Source organism: Ranitomeya imitator, chromosome 7 (assembly GCF_032444005.1).
Source record: "Ranitomeya imitator isolate aRanImi1 chromosome 7, aRanImi1.pri, whole genome shotgun sequence".
Classification (NCBI taxonomy): Eukaryota; Metazoa; Chordata; class Amphibia; order Anura; family Dendrobatidae; genus Ranitomeya; species Ranitomeya imitator.
This window is the reverse complement of record NC_091288.1, coordinates 20,286,882-20,302,132: the sequence shown is the minus strand read 5'-3', so window position 1 is coordinate 20,302,132 and position 15,251 is coordinate 20,286,882. Positions and strand designations below refer to the sequence as shown.

Genomic DNA, 15,251 nt, shown 5'->3' with positions numbered 1-15,251 from the left:
AGACTTCCACCAGCCATAGTACATAGGCACTACCCTCGTGCTAGAATAATTTTATCATTTCGATGTTTTTGCAAACTCTGCCCAAAATCGTCAAATAGTACATCTATTTTCTCTCTTACAGCCTCCCCAACCTGTTCTTCCACCGAGTACGTCTGTGACAGTGGTGGCTGCATCTCGGCCTACCTAAGGTGTAATGGTGAATATGACTGTGCCGATGGCTCAGATGAGGTAAGAAGATTTACCCTTGCGTTGGTAACATTGGTGTCAATGAGTCTTACATTCAAGTTCTCAACGTGTAAATTACAAGAATGTATACTACATATATGTACTATATATATATATGTACTACCTTTTGTCAAATTGATAAGTATAATGTCTGTCCAAGGCCGAAGGCTCAAAAAGGGTACTTTGGACAGACTTGATGCTAGTCTGGCATATTCCAAAAGAACCCTGTTCTTTGCCCTTTATCCTTGTACAGGGATATGAAGCTACAACAAGGTTCACTGGATTTATTCAACAACAGTTCTGCTGGCAGGTGGAGCGAACCAGCAGCAAAAGAACTCAATGTAACCAGGTCAGAACCATGAAGGCAGTCAAGGCACAAAATTAGAAGATGAAGAATGGTCACGAAAGAGGATGTGGTCAGACAACAGAAAGTCAGCAAGCAAACGGGAGGAGATAGCACAAGACAGAATCAGAGAAGAGAAACTCAAACTGGCAGTGAGAGTCAGAGGTTCAGTGGTTTAAATAGATAACAGCCCTACCAGTGGCTCTGGCTCTAAGAAAAGAGCCAGGAACTAATTCCATAGCTCTTTGATTAAGAAACACCAAAAGACGTAAGAATAATATAGAGCCACGGCATAGCCATCCAATGACGCCAGCAACAATGTTTTGGCAACTCCCAGCAACCAAGGTAGAAACAAAAGGAACACTCGCTGGCCTTAATGTTACCACAAGAAATTCTGAAACTCTAAAGATATCCCTACAGCATGGGAGACATCTTCTTTATGATAAGATGGTGCAATATGTTTGCGCTATTTGGTCTACTAGGATGGCAGCCGTGTCATTGTATTATGCTGAAAACATAAAGATTCTTTAATATACATCCATAAGTCAAGCAGTATTTTTGAGAACAGTGGTAAAACATTTACAAGTCGATGGTATGGATATTGCTGCCGATTCATCTCAATAGTTCACTCTTATCCGTAGAATGCTCGGATTTTCTTGTCAATTGTTTTCCATTCCATGTGGATGGGCTTGTGAAAACCGCTTTACCCTTTTTTTTACTGTAAACTACTGTTAATTTGGAAGGCTGAATTCCAGACTGCAAATCTACAGCTAATTCTGCACATGCCCTAAGTAAGTTCCCATCATGGCAGAGTGTAAAGCCCTAAATGAGGAGCTGAATGGTCGTGATGGTGAATAGGATTTACGTAGGTGATTGAACTCTCTCTACGTTGGCTGTTCTTCTTTGCAATCCTTATGCTATTGTCACAGGTCATACTCAACTTTTTTCTTATTTTTCCTTAGGTTGATTGTGTGACTGACTGTAAAGAAAACCAGTTCCGATGCCGAAATAAGGCTTATTGTATCCCAGTACGGTGGCTCTGCGACGGCATCCATGACTGTGTAGATGGCAGCGATGAAGATAGCTGTGAGAGAGGTTAGAACATCTTATTCCCCTTCCTGAAATTAAATCCGCTCTTGTGTATCTCATTTGCTCTGTCTGCTCTAATAAACTAGTAACACCCATGTGCACTATCAGGCTGATAAATGCAATGCTGTGGGAACAAGCATGGACCATCGCGACCCATCTTCATCTGCTTAAAACGACAGGACTTTTCCTTTGTAAAGCACTGCTTTCCCTTGACATTATTTAGTGGATTTATGTCTTTATGGTTTTTTGATGAGAGCTGCACGATAAGGCTCATCGGGATAAGTCATTCTACAGTTCTTAAATACATTGTTACATCTAGAAATTTATACAATACATTACAAAGTGTATTTATAAAGCGTGATGCCATAGTTCTATCTTTTCTCGAAGATATGAAGAAATGGAAAGAACTTAAAGGGTAATTTCTAACAGAGATAGTTGATAACTTATGGATGGGTGGAGATACGTTGCTCACTTTTTTTTGCGGTTCCATAGAAAATGAACCTTGTGATGGTATGCAGCGCTCCATTGTGACCAAGTCCTTCAGCAACATGTTACTGGGAGAAGTGGAAGTCCCATTTATTGGATCTCCAATGATTCGAAACTTCAGTGAAAGAGGGTCTTAGCTTTGGATGGTTCCATCACATTTGCAGTTGAATTGTAATTAGCAAAGACATAGAAATCTCATCTAGATGGTTAAACAATCACTGGACCCTTCATCACCTTCACCAAAATGTACAATGTCAAAGTCGATTAATGTTGTTTACTATTCAGTTTAAAAGGAAAGTATCCCCTATATTTTTTCTACTAATTAAAACCTGATAAAGAAGGATATTTGTATGTTACTCCTTTTATTTTTTAAAGGGAGATTTTATTATAGTCTACTTCCTGCACAAGATTATGGGATGGCCATCTTGTCTGAGCTGCAATTGACAGCAATCAAAAATGCGCTCTGCAGCAACCACATGAGCCATAGGGGAATAGGACTACAGTTGTGTGTTAACTTCTATGATAGAGAGAGTTGTGGACATGCTCTGTGGCCTGTACAGAGGTCATTGAGCAGGGAGAGGGAGGAGTAGAAGTGCGAGTGGTGGATCCTGGTTTATCTACAGTATATATAAGCTTACCTATTATTGTTTGACCCTATTATGGCAATCAGAGTAAAAACTGCTAGAGTTCAGTATTTATTTTGTATAAAGAAAGTTTCATGGGAAAACAATACATCACAATGCCTTAAGAGATGTGTTTAAACTAAAAAATAAATAATATGTCAGTTTCTGATTACCAATTTCCTTCATGTCAGAATGTGGCACTAACCATTCCAAAAAAAAACAATAACTAATGATGTCATAAACCTGCCCTAAAGTTTGCAGTTTTTTGTCACATATTACATTTTAAAATTGACAAACAATAGTCTCCAGTAGGCTTGAGCAAAACGGATTGGACAAATTCAAAAGTCGCCGACTTTTGGCAAAGTCGGGTTTCATGAAACCCGACCCGATCCTAGTGTGGGATCGGCCATGCGGTCGGCGATCTTCGCGCCAAAGTCGCGTTTCGTATGATGTGTTTGGTTCCATTTTTTCAGCCAATGAAGGAGCGTGGGCAGAGTGATGACATAGGTCTTAGGGTCGTGGACGCCTATCGCCATGTTGTCGCTTGTGCGCTGTAGCGGTTTGCAATGTGTAACACCAGCTTTTCTGTTCAGGGACGGAGGAGAGAGAGAGAGAGAGAAAAAAAAAAGATAGATTTCCCATTGACTTTGCATTGGGTTTCGTGTTTCGGTCGATCCCCGACTTTTCGCCATAATCGGCCGATTTCACTCGACTCGACTTTTGAGATAGTCGGGCTTCGCGAAACCCGACTCGACCCTAAAAAAGTAAAAGTCGCCCAACCCTAGTCTCCAGGAAAAGAACGGTTAGCCGAGACTTTAGTAAAAATTTTGGTTACTTCCCATCATGTTCCATAATGTACAATTATTTCATGGAACGGGTGTGAGCATATGGAGCGGACTAACTCCAGACAGGATAGGTGCAGGGTGTGTTATACAGTCAGGACTCAAGAGTTACTGCTGCAATTCCAGTGGTGCATCCATTCAAGTCATGTGGTCACTTAATTCTAATATGTGCCACATCGGTCAAGGTGGAAGGGACCTGCCGAAGGGCCCCTTTGCTGCCATTGTTTTTCTCCTATGAAGACCAGTCACAGGCTGGGCTTCATAGGAGGCATTTAATTTTCAATATAGTGTAATAAAGATTGATTGCAGGTTCAAGCACCCTGCAAGAAGTAAAACAAAATGTAAAGTACAATTAAAAAATAAATTGCAGTTCTTTCGAGAAATTAAAACATATAGAAAATAACGCAAATTTTGTATTACATGGAACCTGTCAACTCGAAATTTCTATTTATCTGTGGAGATAGGGTTAATCTGCCAAGTAAGCATTACAGTGCTTCATGGCCACCTAACTGAAAGTGAAGCTAATGGGAGAAAATTAACTTATCTCCTCCCAGGAGCTGCCGGCTTTCAGTCATGGGGCGCGCACAGATCGGCTACAGTCACCGCTCACAGCGCCGTTCACTATACTGTAATCAGTGGCTGTAAGCACGTCCTGGCACTATGCAGATTGAGCTGTCAATCAAAATTCCATGGCATGCTTACAGCCACCACGCACAGTATAGTGATCGGCGCTGTAAGTGGTGACTTAAATCTGTCTGTGCACGCCCCATGACTGAAAGCTGGCAGCTCCTGGGAGGAGATAAGTTAATATTTTTCCGGTAGTTGCACTTTCAGTAAGACAGACATAAAACATTGTCATGCTACCTGCAAATTAACCCTTTATCTGCAGGCAAATAGCGATTTCCGTGGTGACTATTTCCCTTTCAACACCTAATAGCTGGTATATACAGTTATAAAATGTGAATAGAAATATTTATCGTTTCATTACCTTGACGCATATCACTCCACTGATTTCCATAACTTAGACTGGCGTTTTTTTTCCGTTAATGTGCGCAGTTGAGTTTATGCTGTGCAGTGTTGTTCTGCATAATAGTAGTCCCTGCTGTTTCATCCACTTTGTCCTTTTGCGATTTCCCATTTCCATTTCATACACTATAGCAAAGAAAACAAAACAGGATATTATAGAAAAAGTAAAAAAAAAGAAGAAACAAGAAAAAAAATGCTTCACCTTTCCATGTCTTTTCCAGCTGCAATAAAATAATGCTTGTTGACCGCCACTGACCGCGCTGAAAATATTCTCAATTGCTCCCGAGTCCTTGTGAAAGAAAAACTTAAGACTCCGAGTGGTGCAGCCAATGGTTTCACAAAGCAAAAAGAGGACATTGATAATGTGTGCAAAACTGTAAAGCGCTGCGGAATATGTTAGCGCTATATAAAAATAAAGATTATTATTATTTAGATTATTAACATTAAATGCCAAATGGGCAAAAATAAGAGTAAAAAAAGAACCTCGAGAGATTTCACTTCAACAAACAAAAACACATAAGGAACGCTGAATAAGTAATATTTCTAAATCCATTCGCTGGAAATTACACAAGAATAAAAATCATCCTACAGTTTTTCGTTATGCGGAACGACACAACTGCCATTCATTGGAAAGATTGCCGTCGGGGCAGCTGTATAAATTCCATAATGCATCCGAACAGCTGTGATCGCCCTGACATTTACTAGTCTCAGGTTTTCATCCAAAATATAGTTGTTTTAGCAGTAATGACTGTGATTATATTTTAGGATGGCCATTGTTCAAATGTAACTGGCTTTTTCCATTAAAAGTACTTTACAAAGCTCACAGAAGTTTGTTTTTTAAAGGTGTTGTTACATCAGGGACATTTCCGGCTTCTGGCATACACATCAATGGGACCCAAATCTATCTTGAGATTGAGGCCTCATCTTGCAAGGTTGTGAACGGAGAGGTGTCCGCACATGTGCTGATCTCTCTCTTCATTCGAAAGTTGTTGCCATTTGCTGAGCAGATATTTGAAATTGCCATACAAGTGAGTAGAAAGAGCTGTCCATGAAGGAAATTGGAGCCTCTTCTCTTTTAAGTTATCAGTTTTTGCCACCCACTCAGAAGTTTGTCAAAAACTCCCATAAATGTAAATAAAAAGAGTGCACATGCACATGAGACCACTGGAGAGCGGAGGTGGCTAAGCATACGCAGATCTTCCCACTCACTTGAGAGTTGTTGAGAAAGAGCAGTTCGGATATTCATTATTTTCAATGGGGTTCAGGTTCTGGTGGAAGTTTGGGTATTTTTCTGAACTTTTTAAAAAGTTTGGGTCAGGTACCAGAACCCGAATTTCCACCGGTGCACCCATCCCTACTAGTTAAAAAAAAAAAAACTGTTGAGTAAGCAAAAACTCTGAGAGAGCTGCTCACGAGGAGGCCATAATCTCACGAGCATGTAAAGCTCTTTCCGTTCACTTGTAAGACAGTTCTGAAAAACTGCTGACAACTCCCAAGCTAACGATGAGGAGTGCACATGCATGGCCACGTCTCCATGCCTGACTATACATAATGAGGTCTCGATTTCATGCACATGTGCAGCTTTCTCTATTAACTTGAGTCAATGCTGCTCACTCAGCAGTTTTTTTTTAAACTTACATAAATGTAAATGGAAAGAGTGGATAAATGCATGAGATTGAGACCTCGCAGTGTGTCACCCAAGTCGTGAGGTGGCCATATATTTACTTGAGACTTATTGCTTGCTCAGTAGTTTTTTGATCCTGCTAATTACCTTCCTCGGAGTAATCAGCGCATTACCCATCCTCTGCAAAAAAGGAGTTGTTTTGTATTCTTGTGGAAACTTGTTGCCAGACGTCATCTATAAATTAGGTGTTCTCCAAGAGTGACTAGGAACCCTACATATTTCTAGGTTTGAAACGCGTAGGATTTTTAACAGGATGTCCTATTTTTAAACTTGTTTGTTTTTTCTATCTTTTTTTAATGGATTAATAAAGCTCTTTTTTTTACTTGGAGAATTTGGAGATTGAGCACTGGACAATATTACTGTTTTTCATGTTCTCTAAGAGTGCAGTTAGTTGGAGCAGACCTCTAAATGTGGGCAAATGCAAGACAGTACATGCCATAAACTAAGGAGACTATGTCTTCTAGACACACTCCACTTCCCCCCAAAAGTCTTGTAAGTAGCACTGAAAGGGAATATGTGGAATGATATTGTGCGTAATCCACTTCTTCTATTAAATGTCTAATACACTTGCCTAACATAAAAACTGGTTAAGATGGTCAGCTCAGGACTTTTTGGCCAACCGGTATTTGTAAATGCTATACAATCATTTATGATGGCCAAAGACAAACCAAAACTGGGATGTCAAGTTGCATTTTTTTCAGCCCTCTTTGCTATGGAATGATTGTCTCTCTTCAAAAATATTTGAAAAACTTGCTCTATTGATTTCTATTGTTATACCACTTTGCTGTTCATATGTTTAATCTTTTGAGTGTTTTATTCTGCTTCAGGCTTTGGTAAATGTCCTGTGGGAAAAAAAGCAAGTGCCTGTCACTTTTTTTAAACAGCTACAAACAGTCCCATGAAAAGTGTGCAAAAAATGCTGCAACAAATAAAACAACTACAAAAAGGTTAAAAAAAAAACTCCCCCAAAAGAATGAACATTTCCTGAAGTGGGTTCCAGTAGAAAACTCATTGTTTTTGACCACCACAAAAAAAGTTAGTGTGCACACAGTCTTAGGCTACTTTCACACTAGCGTTTTCTGCAATCCGTCACAATGCGTCGTTTTGCAGAAAAAACGCATTCTGCAAAAATGCTTGCAGGATGCGTTTTTTCCCCATAGACTTGTATTGACGACGCATTTGCGACGGATTGCCACACGTCGCATACGTCGAGCGACGGATGCGTCGTGCTTCTGCGGACCATCGGGAGCAAAAAATGCTACATGTAACGTTTTTTGCTCCTGACGGACCGCTTTTTCCGACCGCGCATGCGCGGCTGGAACTCCGCCCCCACCTCCCTGCACCTTACAATGGGGCAGCGGATGCGCCGGAGAAATGCATCCTCTGCCTCCATTGTGCAATGCGCTAAACGCTAGCGTCGGAATCTCTCCCCAGTCAGTTGTCTAAAAGAAAAACAGTCATTGTTGCCCATGGCAACATTATGTTACTAGAACCGTTTGAAAAAATAAAATCTGGATTCTAAATGGTTGCTAAGGACAACAAAAACAGGTTTTCTGTCTCTCAGTTTTGATAAATGATCTTCCATATCTGTATTGCTCAACTCTCGAACCTCGAGAAACGCTAACAGGTCTTGTTTTCTGGATTTCCGTAGTATTGCAGAGATTATATTTCAGTGACTTAGATTGCCACAAGTGTTCTCTCTACAGGATCTCCTTAACTCATTCATGACCTTATGGGTATTGGGTGAGGGCAGAGGTGAGTATAACATGTTTGTGTTTTATTATTATTTTATCCCCTTCATTTCCTTCTATTTGTTATGCTCTGGTGTCTGGAAATACGTCAGAGCATAAGGAATGACACTTACCAGCAATTCGATGAGAAGCAAATACCCTGGCGGAATTCGAGCAAATCTGAATTATTTAGTCATCTTTATGGCTGGCTTCTTTTCTAATCCTAAACAACCCCTTTAAGAGCTCTTGTTCTAGGTACTGACATTGGTCTGGAAACTCTGAAATTGAGTTAATGTGGGCAAATCACTGACATTATACAAATGAAATGTAACGTAACTGTCCTGTAAGTGGGTTGTCGAACATTGCGGTTGTCAACTTAAGGTCACCATAAATTTGTTAGAACTGTTTTTGAAAAATAGAGACAGTCCATGTTTCCCAGATTCAGGACAGTTGTCAGCTTCATAGATTTCTGAGAATTGTTCAGTTTGGGTCTGGCTAAGATTTGTGTCCATAGTACAAACACAGAAATTATTCCCTAATACCTATGTCTGAACCTGGCCTTTTACTTGTACAGATGGGACGGCTATTCATGCCAAGTGTCCCAAAATAGCAACCGCAGGTACAAACAACCTAATTATGTCCATGTATCATAAAGCTAATTATGATGATTTGTAACAATAAGCCTTCTATGTATGATTTATACATTTCTTCTCTAGTAGGACATGATCATTGGACCGTGCAACCATGTCTCATTATTCCATGTGTATGCTGGGATTCATCACTGCCATCTCTTTTTCAGGGGAAAACATATGCAGAGCAGATGAGTTCCTGTGCAATAACACCCTGTGTAAGCTGCGCATATGGCTGTGTGACGGGGAAGATGACTGCGGAGATAACTCCGATGAGGTGCCCGAAATGTGTGGTAAGTTAGTTACATTCCTAAGCAAGCAGGAAACCTGCGATAATTTCTGGCAAACTGTGAACTGTAGTTGTGTGATTGTATCTTAAGGCTATGTGCACACGTTGCAGAATTGCCGTGGAAATTTCCGCGGCAATTCTGCAACTCCCTTCCGCAGGAAATACACATGCAGAATTGGCATGCATATTCCCGCTAAACACTAGTGTTTTGCAAGCGTAATTAGCTTGCAGAATGCTAGTGTTATCCAAGCGATCTGTAGAATCGCTTACAAATCTGATTGACAGGTTGGTCACACTTGACAAACATAGTGTTTGACAAGTGTGACCAACTTTTTACTATTGATGCTGCCTATGCAGCATCTATAGTAAAAAGATATAATAATAAAAATATTAAAAATAATAAAAAATCGTGATATTCTCACCTTCCGACGGCCCCCACAGCCATCCCGATCCTCGCAATGCTCCCAGGAGCTCCCATTCCCAGTAATGCCTCGCAGCAATGACCCCAGATGATGTAGCAGTCTCGTGAGACCGCTACATCATCACAGGTCATTGTCACGAGGCATTACTGGGAACGGGAGCTCCTGGGAGCATCGTGAGGAGTGGGAAGGCTGCGGGGGCCATCGGAAGGTGAAAATATCACGATTTTTTATTTAAATTTTTTTTGTTTAACAGGTATATGGTTCCAAGGGCCTGGAGGAGAGTCTCATCTCCTCCACCCTGGGTACCAACCACATATTATCCGCTTACTTCCCGCATGGTGGGCATAGCCCCATGCGGGAGGTAAGCGGATCAATGCATTCCTATGTGTGCAGAAACCCCGCGATTCTGCACAAACAATGAACATGCTGCGTTTTTCCGGAATGCGATTCCGTGGCAGGAAAAAATGCAGCATGTGCACAAGAAATACGCTTTAAAAATGATGGGGTGCTTATGTAAGCGTTTTTTTTTGACGGAAAACAGCCAAAAAACGCTAAAAAAGCTTAAAAATCCTGAACGTGTGCAGATAGCGGTTCAGGCAGCGCAGATGGTGTAAGACTCTGTAGGGACTAAACATATTGGCAAAGTAAAGGCCAACCGGCAGTTGCCTATTTTTAAACATTTCCGGGAGGAATAGAGATTATTAAAGAAAAGATGCCCAAGGTTCTAATTGAATTTTCCTCAAGTTATTCCTTAATGAAAGGCATGGAGGTTATTTACTGATCGCTGGGGTTCTCACTGACGAGACCCACATCTCACCCAAAAATTAAACTAGAACCTGAGAACTGACACCTGTCTCAAATGGAGGCGGTGCAAAATTAGGGCAGAACTCGTTTTTTCCTGGCTGCCCTGTTGACAATGATTGGACCAGAGAATGAGCATGTTCCCCTCCATACCATTCATGATCATGCTCTGCAGAGTCCCCCTCCTAGGTTTCTGTAGCCCCATTCTCTGGAGCAAGTAGTTGTTGGACCCCCATGAATCAGCAAGTAATCTGCTATCTAATGAAGAGAGAATAATCAATAATTTTCAGAATTTTCCTTTCATTTTGTTAAAAAAAAAATGGTGACCTCTATTAATTATAGAAATGAACACCATAAAAAAATGAAGATTTAAAAACACATAGGTGGAATTTAGAATTTTAAGCATTTCCTTAATCTACACAATTCATAAAATTCATGTACGGTAAATAAATCGCTACTATATTTACCCCAAAAGGCTAACTAAAAAAAAAAGTGCAAAAAAAATCAAGACGTAAACTAGCTATTGTACAAAGCCTCAAAATATAAGAAAGTTACAGGTCATGAAATGCAAGGAGGCAAAAATGAAAAAAATGGCCTTGGTCATCATGACTCAAATAAGGCAGTCCAATAGACAGCGTGGCCACCGCTCCATACCCACGGGGCATTTATTGCCTGGTGTTTGGTATCGGTTTGGGACTAGGGTTGAGCGAAACGGATCGTTCATTTTCAAAAGTGGCCGACTTTTGGCAAAGTCGGGTTTCATGAAACCCGACCCGATCCCTGTGTGGGGTCGGCCATGCGGTAGAGAGAGAGAGAAAAAAATAAAAAAAAAATAAAATAAAAAAAAAATAAAAAAATTTCCCATTGACTTTGCATTGGGTTTCGTGTTTCTTTTCGCCATAATCGGCCGATTTCACCCGACTCGACTTTTGAGGTAGTCGGGTTTTGCGAAACCCGACTCGACCCTAAAAAAGTAAAAGTCGCTCAACCCTATTTGGGACTTCCGAGCTATCAACAAGGTATTGCCTATTAAATAGGAATAACTTAACATAATTCTTTGATATTAGGTTGTCCAATATTTTCAAGCTGAAAACTTTTTATAACATCGTTTTTTTTGTGACATTTTTGTTTTTAAGCCAAATTTCCATGCCCATCGACAAGGCCGTTTCGGTGCCATAATAACCGCGTGTGCCTGAGGACGGAGCAGCTTTGTAATGAACTGGATGAGTGCGGAGATAACTCCGATGAGGCTCACTGTGGTACGTGGAGTTTACTCGATGTGGCTCAGGGACTAAATTAATGTAATTTGAGAGGAACCTTCAGTAAAAAAAAACATAATTGACCTTAATTGAAGTCTTAATTGAAAGTTTATGTGCGCCATAAATTAGGCGCTGAAACAATTAGATTGGAAACGCACGAGGAACCTCTCTGCTTCTTGGTCAGTGGCTCTAGGTGCCGGCTGCATTTTAATCAGGGTCGGACGCTAATGGTGATTTATTTTGTTTATGTAAAATGTTGGTAGGAACAAGACAGAAAGTGAAACCGTGCAAGAAAGATGAATTTACCTGCAACAACAAAAAGTGCATCGCGTCTGACCTGCAGTGTGACCAGTTCGATGACTGCGGAGACGGCAGCGACGAGAGGGGATGCAAAACAGGTGCGTTTACTTTACTTTTGGAAAAGCCCTGTTGGATTGGAAACGCCTCCAGTTTGTTCTCTTCTCTTTCTTTAACAAAAATAGGAATTGTTGTGAGCAGAAAGTAGAATAATGGCAAGTTGTTCCTTTTTGAGATAAATACTTAATTTTGTGAAAAAATAGTAATAATTAACGTATTTTTAATAGCACCATGTATCTTTAAAAGGAATGTATCATCAGAAAATGACCTACTGTGCAATATTATCAGTCATTGTACAGGAGGAGGAGGAAGTGAGCTGTGACATCACCTATTGTGAATGGTGGATCCTGTGTTATCAGCTGTATATAGAGCTGTTATCAGTCATTGTACAGGAGGAGGTGAGCTGTGACATCACCTATGGTGAATGGTGGATCCTGTGTTATCTACTGTATATAGAGGTGTTATCAGTCATTGTACAGGAGGAGGAGGTGAGCTGTGGCATCACCTATTGTGAATGGTGGATCCTGTGTTATCTACTGTATATAGAGGTGTTATCAGTCATTGTACAGGAGGAGGTGAGCTGTGACATCACCTATGGTGAATGGTGGATCCTGTGTTATCTACTGTATATAGAGGTGTTATCAGTCATTGTACAGGAGGAGGAGGTGAGCTGTGACATCACCTATGGTGAATGGTGGATCCTGTGTTATCTACTGTATATAGAGGTGTTATCACTTATCAGTCATTGTACAGGAGGAGGTGGTGAGCTGTGACATCAGCTATCGTGAATGGTGGATCCTGTGTTATCTACTGTATATAGAGGTGTTATCAGTCATTGTACAGGAGGAGGAGGTGAGCTGTGACATCACCTATTGTGAATGATGGATCCTGTGTTATCTATTGTATATAGAGGTGTTATCAGTCATTGTACAGGAGGAGGAGGTGAGCTGTGATATCTCCTATTGTGAATGGTGGATCCTGTGTTATCTACTGTATATAGAGGTGTTATCACTTATCAGTCATTGTACAGGAGGAGGTGGTGAGCTGTGACATCACCTATGGTGAATGATGGATCCTGTGTTATCTATTGTATATAGAGGTGTTATCAGTCATTGTACAGGAGGAGGAGGTGAGCTGTGACATCACCTATGGTGAATGGTGGATCCTGTGTTATCTACTGTATATAGAGGTGTTATCACTTATCAGTCATTGTACAGGAGGAGGTGGTGAGCTGTGACATCAGCTATCGTGAATGGTGGATCCTGTGTTATCTACTGTATATAGAGGTGTTATCAGTCATTGTACAGGAGGAGGAGGTGAGCTGTGACATCACCTATTGTGAATGATGGATCCTGTGTTATCTATTGTATATAGAGGTGTTATCAGTCATTGTACAGGAGGAGGAGGTGAGCTGTGATATCTCCTATTGTGAATGGTGGATCCTGTGTTATCTACTGTATATAGAGGTGTTATCAGTCATTGTACAAGAGGAGGAAGTGAGCTGTGACATCACCTATTGTGAATGATGGATCCTGTGTTATCTATTGTATATAGAGATGTTATCAGTCATTGTACAGGAGGGGGAGGAGGTGAGCTGTGATATCCCCTATTGTGAATGGTGGATCCTGTGTTATCTACTGTATATAGAGGTGCTATCAGTCATCGTACAGGAGGAGTAGGTGAGCTGTGACATCACCTATTGTGAATGGTGGGTTCTGTGTAATCTACTATATATAGAGGTGTTATCAGTCATTGTACAGGAGGAGGAGGTGAGCTGTGACATCACCTATTGTGAATGGTGGATCCTGTGTTATCTACTGTATATAGAGGTGTTATCAGTAATTGTACAGGAGGAGGAGGCGAGCTGTGACATCACCAATGGTGAATGGTGGCTCCTTTGTTATCTACTGTATATAGAGGTGTTATCAGTCATTGTACAGGAAGGGGAGGAGGTGAGCTGTGACATCATCTATTGTGAATGGTGGATCCTGTGTTAACTACTGTAAATAGAGGTGTTATCAGTCATTGTACAGGAGGAGTAGGTGAGCTGTGACATCACCTATTGTGAATGGTGAATCCTGTGTTATCTACTGTATATAGAGGTGTTATCAGTCATTGTACAGGAGGAGTAGGTGAGCTGTGACATTAACTATTGTGAATAGTGGATTATGTGTTATATACCAGAGGTGTCAAACTGCATTCCTCAAGGGATGCAAACAGGTCATGTTTTCAGGATTTCCTTGTGTTGCACAGGTGATAATTTAATCACCTGCACAGAATGATTCCATCACCTGTGCAATACTAAGGAAATCCTGAAAACATGACCTGTTTGCAGCCCTCGAGGAATGCAGTTTGACACCTCTGTTATATACTATATATAGAGGTGTTATCAGTCATTGTTCAGGAGGAGGAGGTGAGCTGTGATATCTCCTATTGTGAATGGTGGATCCTGTGTTATCTACTGTGTATAGATGTGTTATCAGTCATTGTACAGGAGGAGGCGGTGAGCTGTGATATCACCTATTGTGAATGGTGGATCTTGTGTTATCTACTGTATATAGAGGCGTTATCAGTCATTATACAGGAGGAGGTGAGCTGTGATATCTCCTATTGTGAATGGTGGATCCTGTGTTATATACTGTATATAGAGGTGTTATCAGTCATTATACAGGAGGAGGAGGTGAGCTGTGACATCACCTTTTGAGAATGGTGGATACTGTGTTATCTACTGTATATAGAGGTGATATCAGTCATTGTACATTAAGAGAAGGAGGTGAGCTGTGACCTCACCTATTGTGATTGGTAGATCCTGTTTTATCTACTGTATATAGAGTATTACTTGCTATTGTACCTTATGTAATGATAATGAGACTGCTGAAAAGTCATTTATACATAACAGAAAGTGTGAATCTAGTATTAGGCTTAGTATCTAGTATGAAACCTGAAAGATTTATGTATCAATATAATATAGATAGTGATATGAAAATTGCAAGATTACTTTCTTTCTTAAACATAAATAGTGATAAATCTAGATAACGCCTGTTTGTTGAAGAACAATGGAGGCTAAGGTGACCGACAGTTTGATAACCAGGATTGGATTTTAGCAAGTCACACCAGTCTCCATCCTTCAGAAATATCTCAGTTTTTTTAAGTAATATAATCTAACTATTTAGAATTCATGCTAAGAAGGCGCAAAGTTAGTGAGACGTGGAATAAGGCAATTAATGACTGAAAGCAAAGAGGGCGTTCATTCCATGCCCAGCCAATCTCAATTACATTGAAATATATTGCTTTTCAGTTCACACTCAGACATTATACTTGTGCTGATCAGTATACACCTGAAATAAAAGACCTGAATACATAGAAAAGGCAGAATGGGAAAAGACATTTATGCCGTTCTGATACCGTTCTCACCTGTGATTGTCAACCAGGACTTACATTTATAA

The 15,251-nt window shown here is 40.5% G+C and overlaps 1 protein-coding gene across 1 annotated transcript in view; it reads left to right on the top strand.

Moving 5' to 3' along the window:
* Positions 1 to 15,251, top strand: part of LRP1B (LDL receptor related protein 1B) — a 1,659,362-nt gene that overhangs the window by 1,508,160 nt on the left and 135,951 nt on the right. Inside the window, exons 70-74 of the mRNA XM_069732880.1 lie at positions 122 to 228; positions 1,531 to 1,663; positions 8,848 to 8,970; positions 11,326 to 11,448; positions 11,712 to 11,846. Of these exons, the coding sequence (XP_069588981.1) occupies positions 122 to 228; positions 1,531 to 1,663; positions 8,848 to 8,970; positions 11,326 to 11,448; positions 11,712 to 11,846 (621 nt within the window). The remainder of the gene's footprint in view (positions 1 to 121; positions 229 to 1,530; positions 1,664 to 8,847; positions 8,971 to 11,325; positions 11,449 to 11,711; positions 11,847 to 15,251) is intronic.